This window comes from Balaenoptera acutorostrata, chromosome 3 (genome assembly GCF_949987535.1).
Source record: "Balaenoptera acutorostrata chromosome 3, mBalAcu1.1, whole genome shotgun sequence".
Classification (NCBI taxonomy): Eukaryota; Metazoa; Chordata; class Mammalia; order Artiodactyla; family Balaenopteridae; genus Balaenoptera; species Balaenoptera acutorostrata.
Genome location: NC_080066.1, coordinates 54,012,768 through 54,039,998, shown reverse-complemented (window position 1 = coordinate 54,039,998; position 27,231 = coordinate 54,012,768). Strand labels below are relative to the sequence as shown.

Here is a 27,231-nt window from a genome sequence, read left to right as displayed (position 1 = left end):
ACTCAAAACATTTGAAACATGATTTTGCAAGCTGCTATCAGGCATTTTGCGGTGGAGATAGCCTGAATGGATATCTGGTTCATAAACGGAGAGTCTGGAAAAATTCTGCCTGTTCTACAAGAACATGTTATTTCCTGGCAAATACATTTTGGAGTGTATTTTCATAGACTGGACTAAAAACGTATCTTTTGCAACTTCCTGTCCTGCTGTCATTCTCTTAATTTTAATCCACTGCATAATACTGCCTCAAATTATTAAAATGTATGTTACTCATTTACATCAGAGTAGAACATAGATAATCGTATCAGTAAGGTTTGAAATTTCACAAAATTATTCAAACCATTTTAGATGCAAAATCTTAATTTTTTATTTTTGCAAATTTGTACACTTTGACCAAAACCTCCTCATTTCCACTAACCAGCCAGCCTCTAGTAACCACCATTCTCCTCTTGCATCTATGAATTTGACTTTTTTATATTCTACATGTAAGTAATATCATACAATATTTGTCTTTATCTGGCTTATTTCTTGTAGCATGATGCCCTCCAAGTCCATCCATGTTGTTGCTAGTGGCACAATTTCAATTCTTGTATGGCTGAGTTGTATTCCATTGTATAAATATATATACCACAGACTTTTTATCTAGTTTTCTGTTGATGGAGGTTACTTCCATATCTTGACAATTGTAAATAATGCTGCAATAAGAATTGGGGTCCATGTATCTTTTCTAATTATGGTTTTCTTTCTCTCAATATATGCCCGAGACTGGGATTGTTGGATCATATGGCAGCACTATTTTAGTTTCTAAAGGAACTTCCATACTGTTCTCCATATTGGTTGTAGCAATTACATTTATCATGAACAGTGTAGAAAGGTTCCCTTTTCTCCACACCCTCTCTTATCATGTTTGTAGACTTTTTAATAATGGCCATTCTGACCGGTGTGAGGTGATACCTCATTTTAGTTTTGATTTGCATTTCTCTAATAATTAGCATGTTGAGCAACTTTTCATGTGATTGTTGGCCATCTGTATGTCTTCTTTAGAGGTCTTTATAGATCTTCTGCCCAGTTTTTGACTGGATTATTTTCCTTTTTTGATATTGAGCTACAAGAGCTGTTTGTGTATTTTGGAGATTAATCCCTAGTATGTTTCATCATTTGCAAATATTTTCTCCCATTCTGTGTGTTGTCTTCTAGTTTTGTTTGTGGTCTCCTTTGCTGTGCAAAAGCTTTTAAGCTTAATTAGGTCCGATTTGTTTATTTTTGATGTTATTTACATTACTTTAGGAGGTGGAGCCCAAAAGATGTTCCTGTGATTTATTTCAGAGTGCTATGATTATGTTTTCCTCTAGGAGTTTTATAGTATCTGGTCTTATATTCAGGTCTTAAATCCATTTTGAATTTATTTTTATGTATGGTGTTAAAGAAAGTATTTTATTTTCTTACATGTAGCTGCACCATTTATTGAAGAGATTGTCTTTTCTCCATTTTATCTTGTCACTTTTGTCATTGATTAATTGACCATAGGTGTGTGGGTTTATATCTCTGCTTTCTATATTGTTCCACTGATCTATAGCTCTGTCTTTGTGCCAGTACCATACTATTTTGATTACTGTAGCTTTATAGTATAATTTGAAGTCAGAGAACCTGATACCTCCCACTCCATATTTCTTTCTCAAGAGTGCTTTGGTTATTCAGGTCTTTTGTGTTTCCATACAAATTTTAGGCTTTTTTTGTTTGTTTGTTCTAGATCTGCAAAAAAAAAAAAAACATGCCTTTGGTAATTTGATAAGGATTGCACTGATTCTGAAGATTACCTTGGGTAGTATACTCATTTTGACAATATTGCTTCTTCCAATCCAAGAACGTGGTATATTTTTCCATCTGTGTCATCTCCAGTTTCTTTCATTAGTGTCATCGTTTTTGGAGTACAGGTCTTTTTTCTCCTTAGGTAGGGTATTCCTAGATATTTTATTCTTTTTGATGTTATGGTAAATGAAATTGGTTTCTTACTTTTTATTACAGGTCTTTCAGTGTAAATGTATAGATATGCAACAGATTTCTGTATATTAATTTTGAATCCTACAACTTTACCAAATTCATCGATGCGCTCTAGTAATTTCCTGTTAGCATCTTTAGTATTTTCTATGTATAATACCATGTTATCTGCAAAAAGTGACAGTTTTACTTATTTTCCAAGTTGATCACGTTTCTTTTTCTTTTCTGATAGCCATGGCTAGGACTTCAAAAACTCTGTTGAATTATAGTGGCCAGATTGGAGATCTGTTCCTTGTTCCTGATTTTAGAGGTAATGCTTTTGTCCTTTTCACTTTTGAGTGTGATGTTACCAGTGGGTTTTTCATATATGGCCCTTATTATATTGAGGTATGTTCAATTTTGTTTTTTTCAAAGAACCAACTTTTAGCTTCCTTTGTCATATCTATTGTTTGCTTTGTCTCTATTTCATTTATTTCGGCTCTGATCCTTATGAATTATTTCTTTCAGCTAACTCCGGGTTTCTTTTGTTCTTTCTGTAGTTGCTTTAGGTATAAGGTTAGCTTGATTTCTTGGGAGTTTTCTTGTTTCCTGAGGTAACACTGTATTGCTATAAACCTCTCTTAAAACCGTTTTTGCTCCGTCCCGTAGGTTTTGGATCACTGTATTATCGTTTTTATTTATCTTTAGGTATTTTTGGATTTCCTATTTGATTTCTTCAGTGATCCATTTGTTATTTACTAGCCTATTGTTTAGTCTCCATCTGATTGGTTTGTTTTTTACAGGTTTTTTTCTTGTAGTTAATTTCTAATCTCACAGCATTATGTTTGGAAAAGATGCTTGATATGATTTCAGTTTTCTTAAATTTAGTGAGGCTTTCTTTTTTTTTTTTTTTTTTTTTTAAACAGCCGATTATTTATTTATTTTTAGCTGTGTTGGGTCTTCGTTTCGTGTGAGGGCTTTCTCTAGTTGCGGCAAGCGGGGGCCACTCTTCATCGCGGTGCGCGGGCCTCTCACTATCGCGGCCCCTCCCGTTGCGGGGCACAGGCTCCAGACGCGCAGGCTCAGCAGTTGTGGCTCACGGGCCTAGTTGCTCCGCGGCATGTGGGATCTTCCCAGACCAGGGCTCGAACCCATGTCCTCTGCATTAGCAGGCAGATTCTCAGCCACTGCGCCACCAGGGAAGCCCCTAGTGAGGCTTTCTTAATGGCACAGCATGTGATCTATCCGAGAATGTTCCAAATGCATTTGAAAACAATGTGTATTCTGCTTCTTTCAGATGGAATGCTTTATGATATCAATAAAGTCCATCTGGTCTAATGTGTCATTTACGGCCTGTGTTTCCTTATTGATTTTCTGTCTGGATGATCTGTCCATTGATGAGTGTGTGTTGTTAAAGTCCCCTACTACTGTTGTGTTACTGTCGATTTCTTCTTTTATTGCTGTTACATTTTGCTTTATATATTGAGGTGCTCTTTTTCAGTGAAGATATATTCACAATTGCTTTATCTTCTTCTATTGATCCCTTGATCATTATGTAATGTTCTTCATTGTCTTTTGTAACAGTCTTTATTTTAAAGTTTATTTTGTCTGAGTATTGCTACTACAGATTTTTTAAATTTTAATTTGCATGGAATATTTTCCATCCCCTATCTTTCAGTCTGTATTCTTCCCTAGATATGAAGTGGGTCTCTTGTTGGCAAAATTTATATGGGTCTTGTTTTTGTATCCATTCAGCCATCTTTTGGTTGGATATTTAGTCCATTTTCATTTAAGGTAATTATCAATATGTATGTTCTTCTTGCTAGTTTAATTGTTTTGGATTTGTTTTTGTAGGTGGTTTTTCTTCCTTCCCTCTTTTGTTCTTCTGTGACTTGATAACTAACTTTAGTGTTGTGTTTGGGTTCCTTTTTCTTTTTTGTGTGTGTATCTATTGTAGAGTTTTGGTTTGTGGTTACCATGAGGTTTTGATATAGCAGTCTGTATACAAAATAGATGGTTTTAAGTTGCTGGTCTTTTAATTTCAGATGCTTTTCCAATATCCTACATTTGTCTTCTCCTTATCTCACAATTGCTTGTTTTGATATCATTTGTGTGCAGATTATTTCGTACTTTTACTGTATGTTTGCCTTTACTGCTAAGCTTTTCCATTCATAATTTTATTTCTAGTTGTGGCCTTTTTCACCTATACATATTCCTTCAGCCTTTGCGGCAAAGCTGGTCCAGTGGTGCTGAATTCTTTTTGCTTTTGCCTGTCTGTAAAGACTTGATTTCTCTGTCAAATCTGAATGAGAGATATGCTGGGTAGAGTGTTCTTGCTTGTAAGTAAGTTCTCCCTTTCATCACTTTAAATATGTAGTGCCACTCCCTTCTGGCCTGAGGAGTTTCTGCTGAGAAATCAGCTGATCACCTCATGGTGATTCCTTTGTATGTAATTTGTTGCTTTTCCCTTTTTGCTTTTAATATTTTTTCCTTGTGTCTAATTTTTGTCAGTGTGATTACTATGTGCCTGGGACTGTCTGAACATGACTTGGGTGACTGTTTCCTTTCCCATGTTAGGGAAGTTTTCAGCTATTATCTCTTCAAATATTTTCTCAGGTCCTTTCACTTTGTTTTCTCCTTCTGGAACCACTGTAATGTGAATGTTGGTGTATTTAATGTTTTCCCAGAGGTCTCTTAATCTAGCCTCACTCCTTTTCATTATATTTATTCTTTATTCTGTTCTGTGGCAGTGATTTCCACCATTCTGTCTTCCCGGTCACTTACCAGTTCCTCTGTTCATTTATTCTTCTATTGATTCCTTCCAGTGTATTTGTCTTTTCGTTTATTGTATTGTTCATCTCTGTTCTTTAGTTCTAGATCGTAAACATTTCTTGTATCATCTCATTCTGTGCCTCCATTCTTTTTTCAAGATCTTGGATCATATTTACTATCATTACTCTGAATTCTTTTTCAGGTAGATTCCCTATCTCCACTTCACTTAGTTTGTTCTTCTGGAGTTTTATCTTGTTCCTTCATCTGGGACATATAGCTCTGCCACGTCATTTTGTCTAAACTTCTGTGTGCTTTCCTTTCTGCAGGCTCTAGTGCTGTAGAACTCTGCTCCCTGGTAGGCGAAGCTGGTCTAAGAGGCTTGTGCAGTCTTCCTTGTTGGTGGGACTGGTGTCTGCCCACTGTTGAGTGGAGCTGGGTCTTATCCCTCTCGTGTGTCTGATCGTGTCAAGGGCTGTGTTTAGAGGGAGCTTTGGGCTCAGGAAGGCTTTAAATATCCTGTCTGCTGATGGGTGGGGCTGGGTTCTTACCCTGTTGGTTGTTTGGCCTGAGGTGTCCCAGCATTGGAGCCTACGGGCTGTTGGGTGGTCCAGGTCTTGGCATCTTTTTGGTCAACAGTTGTTCAGCAGTTATTTGTGATCCTGTGTTTTCATGAGAGGAGTTGAGCTCATGTCTTTCTACTCCACCATCTTGATCATGATGATAACTTTCACAAGTGTTTGCTTATGTCCAAACTCATTAAATAGTGTAAAGGCAGGCCTGAAGATATTTTGGGTTCAGTTCCAGGGACTCTTTTTCCCTTTTCCTTTGCATTTATTCTAGTTTAATTGGTTCATAGCTCTCGAATCCAGGACTTTCAGAAAGCGTTTCTAGCACAAAATTGGATTTCCTTTTTTGAAAAACACCGATCTTATCCTTAGCCTTTCCCACACCTTCCCTTGGCCTGCATCCCTGTTTTTTTTCTATTCTTCCTTCTCCTACACTGTGCCATCTGTTTCTCGCACATGTCTATGTGCTATCGTCTGTAGTCCTGTGTTAGGCTCAAGAGTTCTTCAGTCTGTTTCAAAGTCTATATTGAAAGTGATAGTTCCACAGTGGCTCTGCCATTATGAACAAGCTCATACACAAGTGTGAAGAAAAAGATTCTGCACAGGGTCAATTTGGGCATGTACCTTAGCTTATGCAGCTCCAGTGTGTGTTTCTCTGTAAGATGGGATTTTGGCTATGCCTTTAATGTTTTCACTAGAATGACGCACCACTTCCTTGAACACTTTGGAAAGGTTAGTATGTGTGGGATGACATGCACATAAACAGATTCTGTTATATGTCCCTGTGCCTGTACAGAAATGAGAGAAATATCATGTTGCATCATAAGCACATGCCTTACCTAGATATTTGCAACGCTTTCCTGGGGATGTTTATACCAGGTATTAAGATACAGAAAATTTGAGTAATGTATTTCTAATAACTTTGCTTTTAAAGTGAAGAATTTTGTGGAATGGTAATTGATCACATTGGTGATAGTCATGTTAATATTTCTCAAGCAGAGGGAATGACATGATCCAAGGGTACGAGGTTACTGGTGGCTCAATAATGATACCTCCATGCAAACACCCAGTGCTGCTGATGTAATTGTGTTTCATGTTGGGAAACACAGAAAGGTGAAACCCGCAGTTCTGACTCTGTTATTAATCTATCTGGAGCACTCAGACCATGGTGGCAAAGGGGTTGTCGTATTACAATCTGTATTACATACCTCTATTTATGTGAGTCAGTCGTTAGCAAACCATCTTTGTTTACATTTGGAAACGTGCATTTTTGTCCTTGCAAAACAACTTTGGTATAAACATATACATATATTGATGAAGTGGATAATTGCAAAAAGTAACCCCTGCAGGAAGCAATAATGAGTTCAACCAGTTCTATACTACATCTTACATAAACCATAATACCTGCAATGTTACATGGTTATTATTTATCTTTCCTTTCTCCCTGCAAGCAGCTAGCTCTATGTGCCTTCTTTAACCTCAATAAACATAGGCATCATTGTCATTTACTGCAGCATCTTAAGGTAGCTCAGTAAATATTTTCCTTTATCAATTTACTAATGCTCTCTGCCTGAAGCCTGAGACTGTATAAAGATAATTTGCTTTTCATTGGAGCTATTCTTCCTTACAAGAATTTTAATTTTAAAGGCCTTATAGGTGATAAACTGCTAATATTTCTGGTTATCACCATTATCTGGGCTGGCAGAATGAAGAGCTGACAGTCTGTCTACAGAAGTAAATCAGTGTAAGTAGCTACAGCACATTCTTTTATGTATATGTGTGGTGTATGCTTGAGAGTATGTGTCTGGTGTGTGTGTGGGTATGGATGGGTGGTACACCTATGAGAGTGTGCACAGTGTGTTTGTGCGTGTGCGTGTGCGTGTGTGTGTGTGTGCCTATTAACCTAATCTGAAGGTGCTCTGCAACTTGACTCTACACCATTACACAAAGCTTTCAAGATTTGGGGCTCTGGGGCTCCTTCATGCGACATTATTGGTTGCAGCTTGGTAGAGGAGGCAGAAGCAAGGCTGGTGACAAGGTACTTTTTCCTCTCTCAGGAACTTGCAAAAAAAGTGCAGAAACTATACCCAAATCCCCACTTCAGTGTCCTTGCCTCATGATACATCTCTATATCTCAGTCTCTGTCTGTATTAAGCAGAATTCTCCAGGAAAACAGAGTCAATTGAAAAAAAGGGAGACATTATAGATATTAGCTCATGTGATTATGGAGGCTGCAAAGTCCTATGATCTGCGATCTGCAAGTTGAAGATCGAGGAAAACTGGTGGTGTAATTCAGCCTGAGTCAAGGCCTGAGAACCAGGTGAGCTGATGATGCAAAACTTGTTTAAGGGCAGGAGAAGGTGAGATGACATGTCCTAGATCATTCAGTGAGGCACAAAAAAAAAAGAACAAATTCCGCTTTCCTCTGCTTTTTGATTTTATTCATTCTCTCAAGGGATTGGATATTGTCCACCACCATTAGGAAGGCAACCTTCTTTACTGAGTCCACTGATACAAATTCTCTCATCTAAAAACATAAACACACCCAGAAATGTTTTATCAACTTTCTGGGCCTGCCTTAGCCCAGTCAAGTTGACATAATATTAACCATCACAAATCTTCCCCTTGACAACTTGAAAAATATACATACCACTTTCAACATACTTAATCTCCAAATAAAGAAAATAATAAGGGCAGAATTCTGCCTAAGATGATAAAACTATCCTGTGTAAAACACAATAATTCCTTCCCCCGAAGAAAGTCCTTGAATAATTTTACTCTTCTCCTTGAGGTCCGGTAACTTAAGTACTATAATGTAAAATTACTAACTTACATACCATGATATAAAGTTAATATATCTTATGTTACATAAGGGAATAAGAGAAGGAAAAATGTTTGCTTCACACACACAAACATATAACAAAATAAGGACGAATATTCATGACAATTATAGCCCTCTTTTCTGTAATTGTAATGACAGCTGATATTTATAACTACCTTCTTCCACTACATATTCCACATACCCTCTGCCATCAGCAAGTACTTAATATGGTTACGGTTCTTTAGATGGTGGGGTTACCCAAGACTTCTCTCTTGAAGTGTGTGGGACATTAGTAGCCCTACCTAAGTTGGATTGTTTCAGTTTTCCATTGACCTCTACCACAGACCATGGTACTACTGAGATGTCCTAAGGGATCTGACATACATAGTCTTGTATTCCCGTCATACACTTCCTTAACTCTGCTTTGAAGTGATATCATCCAATATCCCCTCAGGAGTCAGAATCAATTACTCCAGCCACCACAGTAACTCCTCCCTTGCCTGTTGATTCAGAAGCATGGGTAACACAAAGTGGCTGCGTGGCTAATCTAAACCTCCAATTCAATGAAATCATAGGTGTCTCCTGGTAGAACTAAGATCTCTAGGTCTGCAGAACATAAAGTCATAAGAAGCAAAAATTTCACTAGTGGGTAACTAAGGGTAATAATGAGGTACCACTCCCATCTCCATCCTTTGATTCCTGAAGCTATAAATCCTCACCATCAGAGAAACACGAAATTCTCTGGATGATGATTCAAAGTATATGCAACCTCCTGGAGAACCTTGCTTTAACCCTGAAAATATTGCCACCTACCTACTGGCAGAGCACCTGAGTCTTCAAAAAGTCATTCCAGTATCCATCAAGACCAATGACTTCCAAGAGCATGGATGCTTCGTCACAGTTCTTTTGCTGACAAATGCTAGACACTGGTTTGAGGTACCCGAAGTGTCTACATGACCTAGACATCATCCTCAGGACAAAAAAAATGCAGATCATGGCCAGTTCGCTGGAAGGCAGCTTTTAAGAAAGATGCCTCTCCGATTCTTAAATGCAACTAAATGGCCCATAATTTGATCATATTTCATCCTCCTGAATCACATTGACATTCATGCTGTTTGTTTATCTCCAATTTGGAGGAAAGCACAACAGGGCCACTTAATAATAGTACTTTTCGACAGTGACATGCATTTGTGTAACCAATTCTCACCCTGATTGAAATGGAAATTGTGGAAATTGATTTAATACAGCCTTGGTTACTGGGAATGTAATCATCTTTCCCTGAAATTGTATTCCCATTCACATCCTTATCAAGTCTTGAGAGATGTTCACAGCTGTCTCATGATTTGAGAAAATGCAAACACCATCTCATTATCTGGCTGAGAAGCAATCAACATCAGAAGTAGGGTGGCAATAAAATGTGCCTCTCAGGGGAGTCTGTGTGAACTGAGCAAGACTGTCTCTCTTCTTATGATCTGACAAAAAAAAAAAATTACCAAAAGGAAAATAATCCAAGCTTATTTCCTTATTTCCTAAAAGTTATTTCTTTTTTTTTCTTCTTACTTTTTGACCCCCTTCACCCATTTCTTCCACTCTTTACCCTCTGCCTCTGGCAGCCACCAATCCATTCTCTGTATCTATGAGCTAGGTTTTGTTCTGTTTTTCAGATTCCACATGTAAGTGAGATCATATGGTATTTGTTTTTCTCAGAAGGTATTTCTATGTGAGTTAAATGGATGCAAATTATTGCATACAACCTATAGCAGAGGATGCAATGATGAGAATCTAGGCTGCCCACAGTCTTTTAGAGGAGCTTTTGATTCATGTGACACTCAAGCATGGGACAGTGGCTCTCCAGGAAAGAGCAGTGAGTGTCACCTCCCCAGAACTTCGTTTTCTTTGACTCTTCCGTTTCCGCAATGTTTCTATCCCTCCCTTCTGGTCCCATTGCCCATATCATCCTCTCCACACTCTTGTTGCTCGAGTCCACCTATATCCTCTCCTATAAAGCTTCTTTTCCTTCTGTGCCAATCATACACCCTCTATAGACAGCACACATTCATGAACCTCAAAAGTTCTTGTTCCTTACTCTCTGTTTCAACAATTTTTAGATGTAATATGGATTGGCCATTGAAAATGTATCAATATGAAAATATTAAAGGGAACCATTTTCTTTCAGAAAATACTGTTCTCTCAGTGAGACAGACACTTTCAGAGCCAGTCCGCAAACAGTAGTGGCTGCTCTCCTTTTGCCCCAGTCTCACAACGTCATATCTGCTGAATCCCTGGAACATCAAAGTGAGCACATGTGATCTGTGAGCCAAGGACAGACTGTGTGTTTCATGTGACACAGATGACAACGTGGGGGCTTTCCAAAAGGAAGGGAAAACCCCTTCAAAAGGTGTTGTCAAACAAAAGATTTCATCCTCCAAAAAAGAAACTAGAAAACAAATTACAATTAGCTCAATAAAATTTGAAAACATAAGGTGATGGTTTGAACATTGCTCTCTGGAAGTCCTTTGCAATTGCATAGAATTAAGGTTCCTTGAATTTAACATTAAATTTCTCAGACTCATATGCATTTTCTTTTTTTCAGTTTTTCTCTCTCATTTCGTGCGATGTAAGTGTAATTTTTCATTATCAAAGACTGACAACATAACACTTGCATGTTGTACATTTATTTCGAATTGGCTATTTCTGATTTGTGGGGAGTGAGAGAAATGTGACTATGGCTGGCTGAATCTCAAGGATCCCAAAAATCACTTAATAGAGACCATACCTGTGGAGTAGCAGCTATATACAAGAAGATTTGAGCTTACTAACTAAACACTGACTTTTTTTTTTTAAGACAGCAGAAATGGGCTAGGTTAGCTTATATATTTATTTATTTATTTTTATATTTATTTTTGGCTGTGTTGGGTCTTCGTTTCTGTGCGAGGGCTTTCTCTAGTTGTGGCAAGCGGGGGCCACTCTTCATTGCGGTGAGTGGGCCTCTCACTATCGTGGCCTCTCTTGTAGCGGAGCACAGGCTCCAGACGCGCAGGCTCAGTAGTTGTGGCTCACGGGCCTAGTAGCTCCTCGGCATGTGGGATCTTCCCAGACCAGGGCTCGAACCCGTGTCCCCTGCATCAGCAGGCAGATTCTCAACCACTGCACTACCAGGGAAGCCCTAAACACTGACTTTTGGGCTAATTTAGTTATTATAATAATATTGGATAAATTTGAGTATTATATACTGTAATATTAGTATAATCAATAACGTCTTAAATATATTACCTTTGCTATTTTGCCCACAGTTTCCTCAGAACGTTTCATTTTATGTATTTTTAGTTTCAATTTTTTCATATTAGACAGACAAAAAACTGTATTTCGAGGTGACTTTTTGGTGATAAGTTGCATGCTGCAATAATCTAAAAAAATGTCTAGAGTAAAGGAAAAGCAATAAACTCCTCCTCATGGCACCTACAGCCTTGCTCAATGCTGAGCCATGGGGGCACACGTTGTACTTGTCCAATACATTTATGTTTGCTCGGGCAAACATAAGTACACACATATACACAGGTACAGGTTTTGTTTTTTAACTAAGAAAAACTCATACTCAACATATCATTCAGGATCTTGCATTTTTAAAGGGCTGTAAGTATCCTTCCAATGCAATAAATATAGTGCTACTTCAATTTTTTAATGGTTGTGTAGTAATAAAGAATGCAGATGACCTATAATAACTTCCACTATTCAAGTTGTCTAAAAATGGCATGTCAATAAACATTTATGTGTGCCTATTTTGTTTTTATTTATTACTATTATTTTTATTTTTTGCTTGCACTGTATTTCTGTCAAATTCACAAGTCAAAATTTATGAACATTTACTATTTCAACAAATAGTGTCACATTTCATGCCATGATTTAATATGAATTAAGAGTGTGCAAGTGGCCTCTTTTCCCCCACTTTGTCACTGGGTGTTATGATATTTTTTATAATGCGTTGCTACATATGTATATCTCATCTTTTCGAAACACAACACTATGAGACTAGAAATCAACTACAAGAAAAGAAAAAACTGAAAATTTATTTATACAAGTTTACCCAAGGAAATAAGAAAAATCTCAAATAAACAACCTAACACAAAGGAAACACGAAAGTAGTAAAATAAATGAAATCATAAAGATTAGAGCAAAAATATATGAAATAGAGACTAGAAAAATAGAAAAGCTCAACGAAACTACATGTAGGTTCTTGGAAAAGATTTTTTAAAAAACAGAAAACCTTTAGCTAGACTCATCGAGAAAAAAGAGACAGGACCCAAGTCAATAAAATCAGAAATGAAGAAGTTACAACAGACACCACAGAAGTAACAAAGATAATAAGAGACTACATTGAAAAACTATACTCCAATAAAATGGAGAACCTAGCAGAAAGGCACAAATTCTTAGCGATCTACAATCTCCCAAGAATGCACCAGCAAGAAACAGAAAGTGTGAAAGGACCAGTAATGAAATTGAATCAGTAATTTAAAAACTCCAACAAACAAAAGTCCAGTACCACATGGATTATTAGGTGAATATTACCAAATATTTAGAGAGGAGTTAACAGAAATCCTTCTGAAATTATTAAAAACAATTTGCAGAGGAAGGATTGCTCCCAAACTCATTCTATGTGGCCAGCATCACCTTGAAAACAAAACCAGAGAAAGATACAAAAAAATAGAAAATTACAGGCAGATATCACTGATGAACATAGATGTAAAAGTCCTCAATAAAGTATTACCAAACTAAATCCAGGAGGACCTTCAAGTTGGCGGAAGTGTAAGACATAGAGATTACCTTCCTCCCCACAAATACATCAAATATACATCTACAAGTGCAACAACTCCTACAGAGCACCTACCGAACGCTGAGAGAAAACTTCAGAATTCCCAAAAGGCAATAAAATCCCCATGTACCTGTGTAGGGCAAAAGAAAAAGAAAACAGAGACAAAAGGATAGGATGACACCTGCACCTCAGGGAGGGAGCTCTGATGGAGGAAACGTTTCCACACACTAAGAAGCCCTTTCACTGGTGGAGACACGTTGTGAGCAGGAGTATTCTTGGGAGCCACAGAGGAGAGCGCAACAACAGGTGTGCAGAAGGCAAAGCGGAGAGATTCCCACACAGACGGTCGGTGCTGACCAGCGCTCACCAGCCTGAGAGGCTTGTCTGTTCAAGCGCAGGAGCAGGTGGGGGCTGGGAACTGAGGCTCAGGAATTGGAGTTCAGACCCCAGGAAGATGACTGGGGTTGACTGTGTGCACACAGCCTGAAGGGGGATAGTGCACCACAGCTAGCTGGGAGGGAGTCCAGGGAAAAGTCTACACCTGCCTGAGACAAGAGACAATTGTTTGGGGTGGGTGATGAGAAGGGATTCAGAGCACTGCCTAAATGACCTTCAGATATTGGTACGAACCACGGCTATCAGTGTGAACACACGAGACAGGCATGAAATGCTAAGGCTGCTACTGCACCCAACAAGACTCCTGTGTGCAAGCACAGGTCACCGTCCACTTCGCCCCTCCTGGGAGCCTGTGTAGCCCACCACTGCCAGGGTCCCATGATCCAGGGACCACTTTTCTGAGAGAACACATGGTACGATCAAACTGGCCTCTGCCGCCGCAAGCTCACTCCTCATTCTGTACCATTCCCTCCCCTCGGGCTGAGTGAGCCATAGCCACCTCCTGTCAGACGCCAGAGGGCAACCAACACGCAGAGGCCGGGACAAATCCAAAGCTGAAACCCAGGGGCTGTGCAAAGAAAAGAAGGAAATTTCTCCCTGCAGCCTCAGGAGCAGCAGATTAAATCTCTACAATCAACTTGTACCCTGCATCTGTGGAATACTTAAATAGAAAACAAGTCATCTCAAAATTGAGGCTGGGGACTTTGGCAGGAACTGTAGATTGGGGTTTTCTGGATGCCATTGACCAGTTCTTGATTTATATGTTTATCTTAGTTTAGTTTTTAGCTGTTGCTATCATTGGTGAATTTGTTTATTGGTTTGGTTGTTCTCTTCTTTTTTTAATTACTATTTTTATTTTATTTATTTTAATTTATTTTTCTTTCTTTCTTGTTCTCCCTTTTCTTCTGAGCCATGTGGCTGACAGGGTCTTGGTGCTCCTGCCAGGTGTCAGTCAGGCCATACCCTCGGAAGTGGGAGAGCCGAGTTCAGGACATTGGACCACCAGAGAATTCCAGGCCCCACATAAAATCAATCGGATAGAGATCTCCCGGGAATTTTTTATCTCAACACAAAGACCCAGCTCCACTTAATGACTAGCAACCTAGAGTGCTGGAAACCCTATGCCAAAAACTAGCATAACAGGAACACAGTCCCACAGTCTTTGGCAGCAGAGAGGCTGTCAAATATCATAATAAGGCCACAGACACCCCAAAACACACCACTGAACGCAGTCCTGCTCACCAGAAAGACAAGATCCAGCCTCATCCACCAGAACACAGGCAACACTCCCATCCAACAGGAAGCCTACACAACCCACGGAACCAATCTTACCCACTGGGGGCAGATACCAAAAACAAAGGGAACTACGAATCTGCATCATGCAAAAAGGAGACCTCTAACACTGTAAAGTTGAGTAAAATGAGAACACAGAGAAACAAAAAGCAGATGAAGGAGCATGGTAAAAACCCACCAGCTCAAACAAATGAAGAGGAAATAGGTAGTCTATCTGAAAAAGAATTCAGAGTAATGATATTAAATATGATACAAAATCTTGGAAAAAATAGAATGGAGAAAATGCAAGAAACGTTTAACAAGGACCTAGAAGAACTAAAGAGCAAACAGTGATGAAAAACACAATAAATGAAAGTAAAAATTCTCCAGAAGGAATAAATAGCCAAATAACTGAGGCAGAAGAAAGGATAAGTGACCTGGAAAATAAAATAGTGGAAATTACCGCAGAGCAGAATAAAGAAAAAAGAAATAAAAGATTTAAGGACACGCTCAGAGACTTCTGGGACAATATTAAATGCACTAACTTTCAAATTATACGGGTCCCTGAATAAGAAGAGAAAAAGGACTGAGAAAATATTTGAAGAAATTATAGTTGAAAACTTCACTAATATGGGAAAGGAAATAGTTAATCAACTCCAGGAAGCACAGAGAGTCCCATACAAGATAAACCCTAGGAGAAACACGCCAAGACACATATTAATCAAACTATTAAAAATTAAATACAAATAGAAAATATTAAAAACAGCAAGGGAAAAGCCACAAATAACATACAATGGAATCCCCATAAGGTCAACAGCTGATTTTTCAGCAGAAGCTCTGTAAGTCACAAGGGTGTGGTTGAACATATTTAAAGTTATGAAAGAGAAAAACCTACAGAAAAGATTACCTTACCCAGCAAGGATCTCATTCAGATTTACAGAGAAGTAAAAAATCTTTACAGACAAGCAAAAGGTAGGCGAGTTCAGCACCACCAAACCAGGTTTACAACAAATGGTAAAGGAATTCTCTAAGCAGGAAACACAAGAGAAGGAATAGACCTACAATAACAAACCCAAAACAATTAAGAAAATGGTAATAGGAATATATATATAGATAATTACCTTAAATGTAAATGGATTAAATGCTCCAACCAAAGACAGAGACTGGCTGAATAAATATAAAAACGAACCCATATATATGCTGTCTACAAGAGACCCACTTCAGACCTAGGGACACATACAGACTGAAAGTGAGGGGATGGAAAAAGATATTCCATGCATATAGAACTCAAAAGAAAGCTGGAGTAGGAATTCTCATTTCAGACAAACTAGACTTTGACATAAAAACTATTACAAGAGACAAAGAAGGACACTTTGTAATGATCAAGGGATCAATCCAAGAAGAAGATATAACAATGGTAAATATCTATGTACCTCAATTAATATAGCTAATGCTAACAGCCATAAAAGGGGAAATCGACAGTAGCACAATAATAGTAGGGGACTTTAACCCGCTACTTTCAACAATGGACTGATGAACTTAAAATAAATAAGGAAACACAGCTTATTTGACACATGAAACTAGTTGTACTTAATTGATATTTGCGGGTCATTCCAAAAACCACATAATACACTTTCTTCTCAAGTGTACATGGAACATTCGTCAGGGTAGAACATATCTTGGGGCACAATTCAAGTCTTGGTACATTTAAGTAAACCGAAATCGCATCAAGTATCTTTTCCAACCACAACAGGAAAAAAACGGTAAAATAATCCTCCAAACACATCAAGGCTAAACAATACACCACTAAGTAACCAGGAGATCACTGAAAAATAAAGAGGAAACAAAAATTACCTAGAAACAAATAACAATGAAAACTCGACTGCCCAAAACTTATGGTAAGTAGCAAAATCAGTTCTAGGAGGGACGCTTATAGCAATACAATCCTACCTCAAGAAACATGAAAAATCTCACAACATAATCTTATACCTGAAGCAATTAGAAAGAACAAAATAAACCCTCAAGTTAGCAGAAGGAAAGAATTCATAAAGATCAGATCAGAAATAAATGAAAAAGAAATGAAGGAAATGGCAGCAAAGATCAATGTAACTAAAAGCTGGTACTTTGAGAAGATAAACACAACTGATAAATCATTAGACAAATTCATCAAGAAAAAAAGGGAGAAGGCTTACGTCAACAGAATTAGAAAGGAAAAAGAAGTAACAACTGACACTGAAAAATACAAAGGACAATGAGAGACTACTATGATCAACTTTATGCCAATAAATTGGGCAACCTGGAAGAAATAGACAAATTCTTAGAAAAGTTGTATCTCTGGAGAGAAAACTCCTCAGAAATTAAGCATAGTGGGAACTAACCTCAACATAATAAAGGCCATATATGACAAACCAACAGCTAACATCATTCTCAAAGGTGAAAAACTGAAACTATTTCACTAAGATCAAGAGCAAGAGAAGGTTGCCGACTCTCACCACTGTCAACATAGTTTTAGAAGTTTTAGCCACAGCAATCAGAGAAGACAAAGAAATAAAAATAATCCAAATCGGAAAAGAAGAAATAAAGCTGTCACTGTTTGCAGGTGACATGATACTATACATAGAGAACCCTAAAGATGTTACCAAAAAACTACTCGGGCTAAACAATGAATTTGATAAGGTAGCAAGGGACAAAATTAATGCACAGCAATCTCTTGCATTCCTATACACTAATAATGAAAAATCTTAAGAGAAAATAAGGAAACACTCCCATTTACCGTAGCAACAAAAAGAATAAAATACCTACTTAAGGAGACAGAAGACCTGTATGCAGAAAAGTATGACACCAATGAAAGAAATTAAAGATGATACAAACAGATGGAGAGATATAAGATGTTCTCGGAATGGAAGAATCAACATTGTAAAAATGACTATACTACCAAAGCAATCTACAGATTCAATGCAATCCCAATCAAACTACCAACGTCATTTTTCACAGAATAGGAACAAAAATTTTTCACAATTTGTAAACACTAAAGACCTCGACTAGCCAAAACAATCTTGAAAAAGTAAAATGGAGCTGGAGGAATCAGGCTCCCGAACTTTAGACTATACTACAAAGCTACAGTAATTAAGACAGTATGATACTGGCACAAAAACAAAAATACAGATGAATGGAACAGGATAGAAGGCCCAGAGATAAACCCAGGCACATATGGTCACGTTATCTTTGATAAGGAGGCAAGAATATGCAATATAGAAAAGACATCTTCAATAAATGGTGCAGGTAATACTGGTCAGCTACATGTAAAAGAATGAAATTAGAACACTCCCTAATACTATACACAAAATTAAACTCAAAATGTATTAAAGACCTAAATGTAAGGCCAGACACTATCAAACTCTTAGAGGAAAACATAGGCAGAACACTCTATGATATAAATCACAGCAAACACTTTTTGACCCACCTCTTAGAGAAATGGAAATGAAAAGAAAAGTAAAAAATGGAAACTAATGAAACTCAAAAGGTTTGCACAGTAAACAAAACCATAAACAAGATGAAAAAGAACTTTCAGAATGGGAGAAATTACCTCACACCATGCAGAATGGCCATCATCAAAAAATCTACACACAAAAATGCTGGAGAGGGCTTGGAGAAAAGGGAAACCTACTGTTGGTGGGAATGTAAATTGATACAGCCACTATGGAGAACAATAGGGAGGTTCCTTTAAAAACATAATAAAACTACCATATGAACAGCTATCCCACTCCTGGCATATACCCTGAGAAAACCATAATTCACATAGGTACACGTACCACAATGTTCATTGTAGCACTATTTACAATAGCCAGAACATGGAAGCAATCTAAATGTCCATCAACAGATGATTGGATAAAGAAGATGGGGCACATATATGCAATGGAATATTACTCAGCCATAAAAACAAAAGAAACTGAGTTATCTGTAGTGAGGTGGAGAGACCTAGAGTCTGTCATACAGAGGGAAGTAAATCAGAAAGAGCAAAACAAATGCCATATGCTAACACACATATATGGAATAAAGAAAATATTTCTGAAGAACCTAGGGCCAAGGCAGGAATGAAGACGCAGTCATAGGTGATGCACTTGAGGACACGTGGAGAGAGAAGTGTAAGCTGGAATTAAGTGAGAGAGTACTTTGACATATATACACTATCAAATATAAATTATATAGCTAGTGAGAAGCAGCCGCATAGCACAAGGAGATCAGCTCTGTGTTTGGTGACAAACCAGACGGGTGGGTTAGTGAGGGTGGGAGGAAGACGCGAGAGTCAGTGGATATGTGGATATATGTATACATATCGCTGATTGAGTTTGTTATACAGCAGAAACTAACAAAACAATGTAAAGCAATTATAGTACAATAAATATGTTTAAAAAAGTAACAAATATAACAGAAATATGAATACATACGTATGTACATTCTGTGTAAATATATATTCAAAATATTTAAAAAAGCAAAAAAAAAAAACACCATAAGTAAATCTAGTGATACATTAAAAGGATCATACACCATGATCAAGTGAAATTTATCCCAGGCACGCAAGGATGGTTCAATATCTGCAAATTAATCAATGTGATACAGCACATTAACAAACTGAAGAATAAAAATCATAAGATCATCTCAATAGATTCAGAAAAAGTGTTTGACAAAATTCAACCTCCATTCATAATAGAAAATCTCATCAAAGTTGGTAGAGAGGGAATGCATATCACAACATAATAAGGTAATATATGACAAGCTCACCTCATATTCAACAGTGAAAACCTGAAAGCATTTCCTCTAAGATCAGGAAGAAGACAAGGAGTCCTACTCTCACCATTTTTCTACAATATATTTTTGGAAGATTTACCAATGGTAATCAGACAGAAAAAAGAAATAAAAGGCATCCAAAATGGTAAGAAACTAGTAAAACTGTCAGTGTTTGCAGGTGATATGATACTATACATCGAAAATTCTAAATACAGCACCAAAAGACTACGAGTTCTCATCAGTGGATTTGGTAAAGTTGCAGGATACAAAATTAGTATGCAGAAATCTATTGTATTTCTATACACTAACAATGAACTCGGAAAGAGAAGTTTAAAAAGAAATCACATTGACAGTTGCATAATAAGGAATAAAATACCTAAGATAGGTCTAACTAAAGAAGTAAATGATCTGTACTCTGTACACTAATGAAAAAAATTGAAGATGACACAAAAAGATGGAAAGATGCACCATGTTCATGGATTAGAAGTATTTATACTTTAATATGACTTTACTAGCCAAGGCAATCTACAGATTCAATGAAATCCTTACAAAATAGCAATGGCATTTTTCACAGAACAGGAACAAACAACTTTGAAAATTGTATGGAAACTGAAAAGAAGCTGAATAAGCAAAACATTCTTGAGGAAGACTTACTGAGCTAAAGGTTTCATGATCTGTGACTTCAGACTATACTACAAAGCTGCAATAATCAAAACAGGATGGTATTGGCACAAAAACCGACACAAGATTAATGGAACAGAATAGAGAGTCCAGAAATACACATATGAGCTTATGGTCAATAAATCGACAACAAAAGAAGTAATAATCTATAAAGGAGAAAAAGTTTCTTCAATAAGTAGTGCTGGGAGGACAGGACAGCTACAAGGAAAAAAATGAAAGTAGAATATATTCTCACACCACATTCAAAAATAAACTCAAAATGGAATAAAGATCCAAATGGCAGATGGGAAACCATAAAACTCCTAGGAAAATACACAGGCAGAACACTGCCAAAAATTGCAGCAATATTTCTTCAGATCTGTCCCCTAAGGCAAATAAAGAAAAGCAAATATAAATTGGATCTAATTAAACTAGTAACCTTTTGTACAGCAAAGGAACCTATTAAAAAAATGAAAAGACAGCATACTGGAGAACTTATTTGTAAGTGATATGACTTGATGGATAAGGGATCAATATCCAAAAAAATAACTCACAGAACTCGAAGTAAAAAATCTTACAGCATGATTAAAAGTGGAAAATAGACATGAATATTTTTCCAAAGAAGACACACAGGCAAAGATGGCCAACAGTCTCACGAGATGACGTTCAACATAGCTAATCAGCAGAGAAGTGCAAATCAAAACCACAATGAGACACCTCACACCTGTCAAATGGCTATCATCAAAAAGACTACACATACAAAATGTTGGCAAGTGTGGGAAGAAAAGGGATCCCTTGTACACTGGGGATATAAACTGGTATAGCCAATGTAGAGAAGATTATGGAGGTTCCTGAAAAAACATAAAATAGAGCCTTACGATCCAGCATTTCAACTCCTGGGTCTATATTCAAAGATAATGAAAATATTTTAAAAATATACACTAACTCCAATGTTCATAGCAGCTTTATATATAATAGCCAAGATATGAAAGCCACACAAGGGCCCATCATGGATAAAGAAAATATGGTCGATATATACAAGGGAATATTCGTCATATAAAGGAATGAAAATTTGCAGTTTGCAACAGCAAGTGTGGTCTAGAGGGTATTATGCTTAGTGAAATATGTCAGACAGAGAAAGATAAATACTGTATGTCGTCAGTTACATGTGGATATAAAAAATAAAACAAATGAATTTATAAAACCAAAAAGAAAGAGACTCACAAATATAGGGAACTATATCACAGATGTAGTGGTTACCAATGTGGAGAGGGGTAGAAAGAGAGGCAAGATAGGGGTATGGGATTAAGACTTACAAACTACTATGTATAAAATAAGGTGCTAGGATATAATGTACAGCAAAGGCAATATAGCATTATTTTATAAAAACTTGAGTATAATCTATAAAAATCTTGTCACCATGTTGTGCACCTGAAACTCTGGGAAGATGTATTTAGTATGTTTTTCCCTATTCTACTGAATACAAATCCCTGAAAGTTATATATAAAACACATATTTTAAAATTGTAAAGGTGAAAAGAAAAAGAGCAGCTGGGGAAAGAAGGTATCATAGAACAACAAAACGATGAGGGCTCCAGGTTTAATTATTAATGCCGTATAACTTTTAAAAATTGTGAATCACTATGTTGTACACCTGCAACTTATACACTATTTTACATCAAACGTAGTTCAACAAAAATTTAAAAAATAAAAGAAAAAGGGAAAAAAGTTGACAATGTAGTATATGTTAGCATCTCTTTCTCACACACACACACACACACACACACACACACACAAACACACACACACAGATGTTCATGGAAATGTGACACTCAAGTAGAAAGGCCTTGATCTAAATAATTTCAGAATGACTAAAAATTGAAATATATAAAACTTTATAATAATTACAATTAAAATTTGAAAATATCTGGAAGTATTTTAAGGAAGGATTACTTAAACATAAATACAAAAACAAATATAGAAATGACTCATTGGTTTAATAATATACAAATTTTAATTTCAGTATGTCAAATATACAACAAAAATACCAAAAGAGAGGAAACAAATAGGAATAGGAGGCTGTTTCTATATGATTCAAAATTACACAAAAAACAGTCACTACACCTCCCCCAGGATTCTCTAAGGACCTCTGAGAGTTAGTTCTCCAAGGTTCCAACTACCTTTAATTTCATGGGCACACTCAACTCTGCTCCAAGGAATTCACTGCCTTGGTGTTGGTGTTCTTCAAAGCTTTGACGCTTTCTCAACTGTAAGAAGTGTTTAATAAAATGCCCCCAAAGAACAAAGATGTTTATATCAGGTTCTTGGGAAAACCGTAGCTGATAGAATATGTTTTAGAGTATTGAAAACTTTTATTAATTTTCTTCTGAAAGAACCTTCATTACCTGTGTTTCCACAAAGGTCAAGAGAGTATGCATTTTGGAAAGCAATCACCATACGACTCTTGATAAAAGTGGGTTTATGAAAGGGTGGCTGGTGTTCTCTGTGGTAGGGTATGTATTCTTGAAGGAAATCCTTATATGTTGAGAAGATTGGCTTTTTGGAATATATACAATCAGAAGTGGAGACCAGTGTAATGCAGTGAGTAAGTAGATAGACCCTAACGTCAGACGATCTAAGTTTGTATTCTGGCTCTGTCATAGGTGTATTACTGAGTCTCTGTGCCTCAGCTTTCTCATTTGTAAAATGGAGAAAATACCTATGTCACTACGATTGTTGTGAGATTTCGTATATTGAAAGGCCTTGGAATATTTCCTGGCACATGATTACAGTTACATAAGAAAGCAATATGGTGTTGTTGGTGGTGGTGATGACGATGGTGATGATGATATAATGCTGATGGTGACTGCATGCATCTTCAAAGAGTATGGTTAATTTAAATGTAATTACGTCTTATAGAAAATATTTCATATTATTTTATTAACCCATTACTACTGAGTCTTTTTTTATGGAAGAGATACAAAGGGAGGCCTTGTGAACTAGAAATAAATACTAATGGACGTTTTATAAAAAGAAAAGTTAGGTAGAAAGGAGCTGAGAGAAGCCTTTGGGTTTGTACAGACCTGGCTTTGTTATGCAATTTCATCAATTTTGAACTGTTTGGCCCTCGACAAATTAATGTTACAATGCTAAGATCAGTCTAGAAGAAAACGGCAAGATTTAAAGGAAAATGTTAGTAAAAGTCCAATTAAAACAACCAGTGCTCAACAAAGAGGACTCACTATTTTTAACATGATTATAGCATAGGGAGATCAACTTTGGAATGGTGGTGTGAGGACCTCAGTGACCATTCTCCCATAAAAGCTGTGAAAATCGTGAGGTAAAAAAAACCAACCATTTCAGAAAAATACGATTTATGCAGAGTAAAAAAGGACAACTCAGAATTATCTGCCTAAGGAAAACTTCTGAACCTCAGAAAGACAATGAAGGCTGTGCATGTCAACTTGGGTTATTCCCTTTTTTTCTTCCCAGCTCAGTGCCATGGTATCTGTGAAAGGGCTACAGGCTCACAGTGAACATAAATAATGGACCTCTTTCAGGACACTGTTAAGAACTCTATACCCAGAGTAGTCTATATTTTTCCAAACTTCGCAGTACTTGGAAAATCTCCATTACCAAGGTTTTGTGGTTGTTTTGACTCAGAGCTCAGCTCAGGAAAAAACACTCTCCAGGAATCATAGAAAAATAGAAATCTCCTGGTTACTTCAGATCTGCCTACGGTTAGTGCAAACTAGTCCAACTCCCCCCCCCCCCACCCCGCCCAAAAAAGAAACAATTAAAAGGTGATCTAGAGAACTGGATGATCACAAAGAACTTTGAAAAGCACCGGTGAATTCCCAAGGACTTAGAAGAACACCATACACGTGTGCAGGACTGTTTGCATGCCCAGGAAAGACCCCTATCACTCACCTCTGGCCTTGCAGAAATTTTCCACACACAGGAATTAAAGCTAAGGCTGTCTCATAAACTGAAGTCATGCTTTCACACACAGATCCCAACAAGACCAACAACAAAAGCTGTTGTGCAGAGAGGGTTCTGATACCAGTGTTGTTACACTATATTATCTAAAATGTAAAATGTCTGGTTTCCAGACATTTTTGATAAACATTTACAAAACCTACAAACAAGAAAGCATGCCACATACAAAGGAATAAAAGCTGTCAGAATTCATCCTTGAAGAATCCTAGGTGTTGGATGTACTTGACAAACACCTTAAGTCACCTATTTTAAAAATTTTTGAAGAACTAAAGCAACCCATGTCCAAAAATTAAAGGAAACTATGACAAGTAGATTTGAGTAGACAGAACAAAGGATCAGCAAACTTGAAGACAGGCCAGGAGATTTTACCCAAAGACAGGGAAAACAATGAAAAAAAAGGAAAAAGGTGTAACAAAACTCGTAAACCTGTGGCACATCATGATCACCAACAATTAGTAGGAGTGCCAGAGGAGTAGTCTATACATCCAAGAAGCTCAACAAACTTCAATGAACTCAAAGAAATCCACGCTTATATTATAGTTAAATTGACAAAAGTCAGAGAAAATTTTGAAATAGGCAAGAGAAAAATAATTATCATTTTTAAGTTTCAATAAGATTAATAGCAGATTTATCATCAGATACCATAGGGGCCAAAAAGATATTTACATGATATCTTCAAAGTGCTTAAGGGAAAAGTCTGCCTCAATAATTTTACAAATAGTAAAACTCTCTTTGAAAAATGAAGGCTAGAGAATAAAAAGACAAGCCACATAATGGCAGAAAATATTTGTAAAACATATACCTGACAAAGCACTTGAATCCAAAATACACAGCTCTTAAAACTCCAAAATATGAATCAAAAAACGCAATTTTAAAATGAGCAAAAGAATTGAACATAACCCGGCAAACATATGACCAATAAATCCATGGAAAGATCCTCAATAACAACAGTCATTTGGGAAATGCAAATTAAACAATAAGTGACAACCTGACACCTCTATGACTGTTGGAGAAATATTAAATATAGTTTTAACCCATGACCAACAGTTCCACTCTTAGGTATATACTGAAGAAAACTGAAAACATATTGACACAATATCTTGTACACAATGTTCCTAACAGCATTACTCATGATAGTGTAAAAGTGGATCAGCCAAAATGTCTATCATATGACAAATTTAAAAATTGCATATCCATACAGCAGAATATATTGAACAATAAATAGGAATGAAGTACTGACATGTGCTACGATGTGAGGGAACTTTTAATACATTATGTTAAGTAAAGTTATAAAAGATAACGTTGTATGACACAATTTATATGAAATGCCCAGAATTGACAAACCTATGGACAGAAAATGTATTAGTGGTTGTCTAGTCTGGGTGAGATGCATATGTGTAAGGAGGTGGAGAGAGGAGTGAACGCTAATGACTAGGGTTACATTTTGGGATGACAAAAATAGTCTAAATTTAGATTAATATGACAGTTGCACCACTCTGAGAGTATACTAAAAAACACCGAACTTGTATGTTAAATGTGTGAGTTTTATATCTCAATAAAGCTGTTTAACAAAACAAAGCAAAAAAGAATTATACCATAAAGTACTTTTTATAATTTGATAGTTTAATGAGGAGATAAAGCTATTGAGACAGTGGCTAATGATCAAGTAAAATGTTTGTTTACTTCAGGCTAAGTGCCTTGATGTCAGTTTTGTCCCGTTAGGGGAGAGCCAGCAAGTATCCTTGCAATGTTGACAATAATTTCACAGAGCAATCCACAATTAGAAAGCAGGAAGCATACTTGTGCTCTATTACACCAGAGAGTTCCAGAGAATTAACGGTGTGGTCCCAAGTGCTGTTCAGAAAGGGGAACTAGGAGTTGAAAAATGGCATAGGGCCAATCTCTGGCTTGGGCTTAGGGAGCCAGGAGACCCCTGGTAACTGTACCAGTAGGAATGGAGTAGAACCCTTATCCAAGACACACAGCTCTGGGCATTTTGCCCACAGTGAGCCTAGAGCACCAAAACACCTTGCTTTCAAGTTGGGTAATGGTCTCAGGAAAATGTCAAACTGATCAGAACTTGAGACTCAAAGCAGAGCATAACTTAGACTCAGTTGAGCTCTCAAATCCTTATTAACTTTGTCTTTCTTAAAGGTATTATGCTAAGTGAAATAAGTCAGAGAGAGAAAGACAAACAGTGCATGAAAGATATCACTTAAGTGTGGAATTTAAAAAATACAACAAACTAGTGAATATAACAGAAGAGAAGCAGACACAGATTAGAGAACACACTAGTGGTTACCAGTGGGAAGAAAGAAATGAGGGCACTAGAAGTTAGGGAATCAAATGGTATAAACTGTTTTGTACATGTTACAAGGATATATTGTACAGCACAGGAAATATAGCCAGTATATTATAACTGTAAATGTAGCTTATAACTATCACCTTTAAAAATTGTGAACCATTATACTGTACACTTATGATATATTGTAGATGAACTACACTTCAATAATAAAAAATACATCTGTTAGAAATAATAAAAGCTATAACAAAAGTTTATAAAGAAAAAATTAAATTCACCTTTCCTGAGATCTGGACAAAGTTCAGGAAAAAGGTGGAAGGTCGGGTGGGTGTTGGCCAGGTTGTTAGATCCTACTGTTTAGGAGCTAGTGAGACTCTGACCAGTTCTTTCACGTCCATTCTTTGAAGGTCATCTATAATCAAGCCTTCCACAGTGAAAGATGTGTGTTGTGTCCATACAGACGATGGAAAGTCTTGTGGCTGGGAACATCTAGCTGATTGTAAAGATCTACATGAGAAACCTTCAGAGTTAGGTGGCCTTTGCCCATTCATTTTTGGAGTTTCAATGCATTCGAGGAAAATTTAGAGATTAAATATGGACTAAAATTTCAACTCCTATTAAATGTTCAGAATAATAATTTTGACATTAGTGCTTTACAAACTTACATCTTCAAGTGTTAACATTTTTTTCTGCATTTTCAGATGGCTACCCCAAAGAAGAAATGATTTATAGATGGAGAAAAAATTCGGTTGAGGCAGCTGATCAGAAATCCTGGCGGCTTTATCAGTTTGACTTCATGGGCCTCAGAAACACCACAGAAATTGTGAAAACATCTGCAGGTAGGAGTTAACTTACAGAAGTGTAGATCT

General features: G+C 37.0%; 1 protein-coding gene across 1 annotated transcript in view; it reads left to right on the top strand.

The window, feature by feature from the left end:
* Window positions 1-27,231, top strand: part of GABRG3 (gamma-aminobutyric acid type A receptor subunit gamma3) — a 592,092-nt gene that overhangs the window by 534,080 nt on the left and 30,781 nt on the right. Inside the window, exon 6 of the mRNA XM_057543487.1 lies at window positions 27,064-27,201. Within this exon, the coding sequence (XP_057399470.1) occupies window positions 27,064-27,201 (138 nt within the window). The remainder of the gene's footprint in view (window positions 1-27,063; window positions 27,202-27,231) is intronic.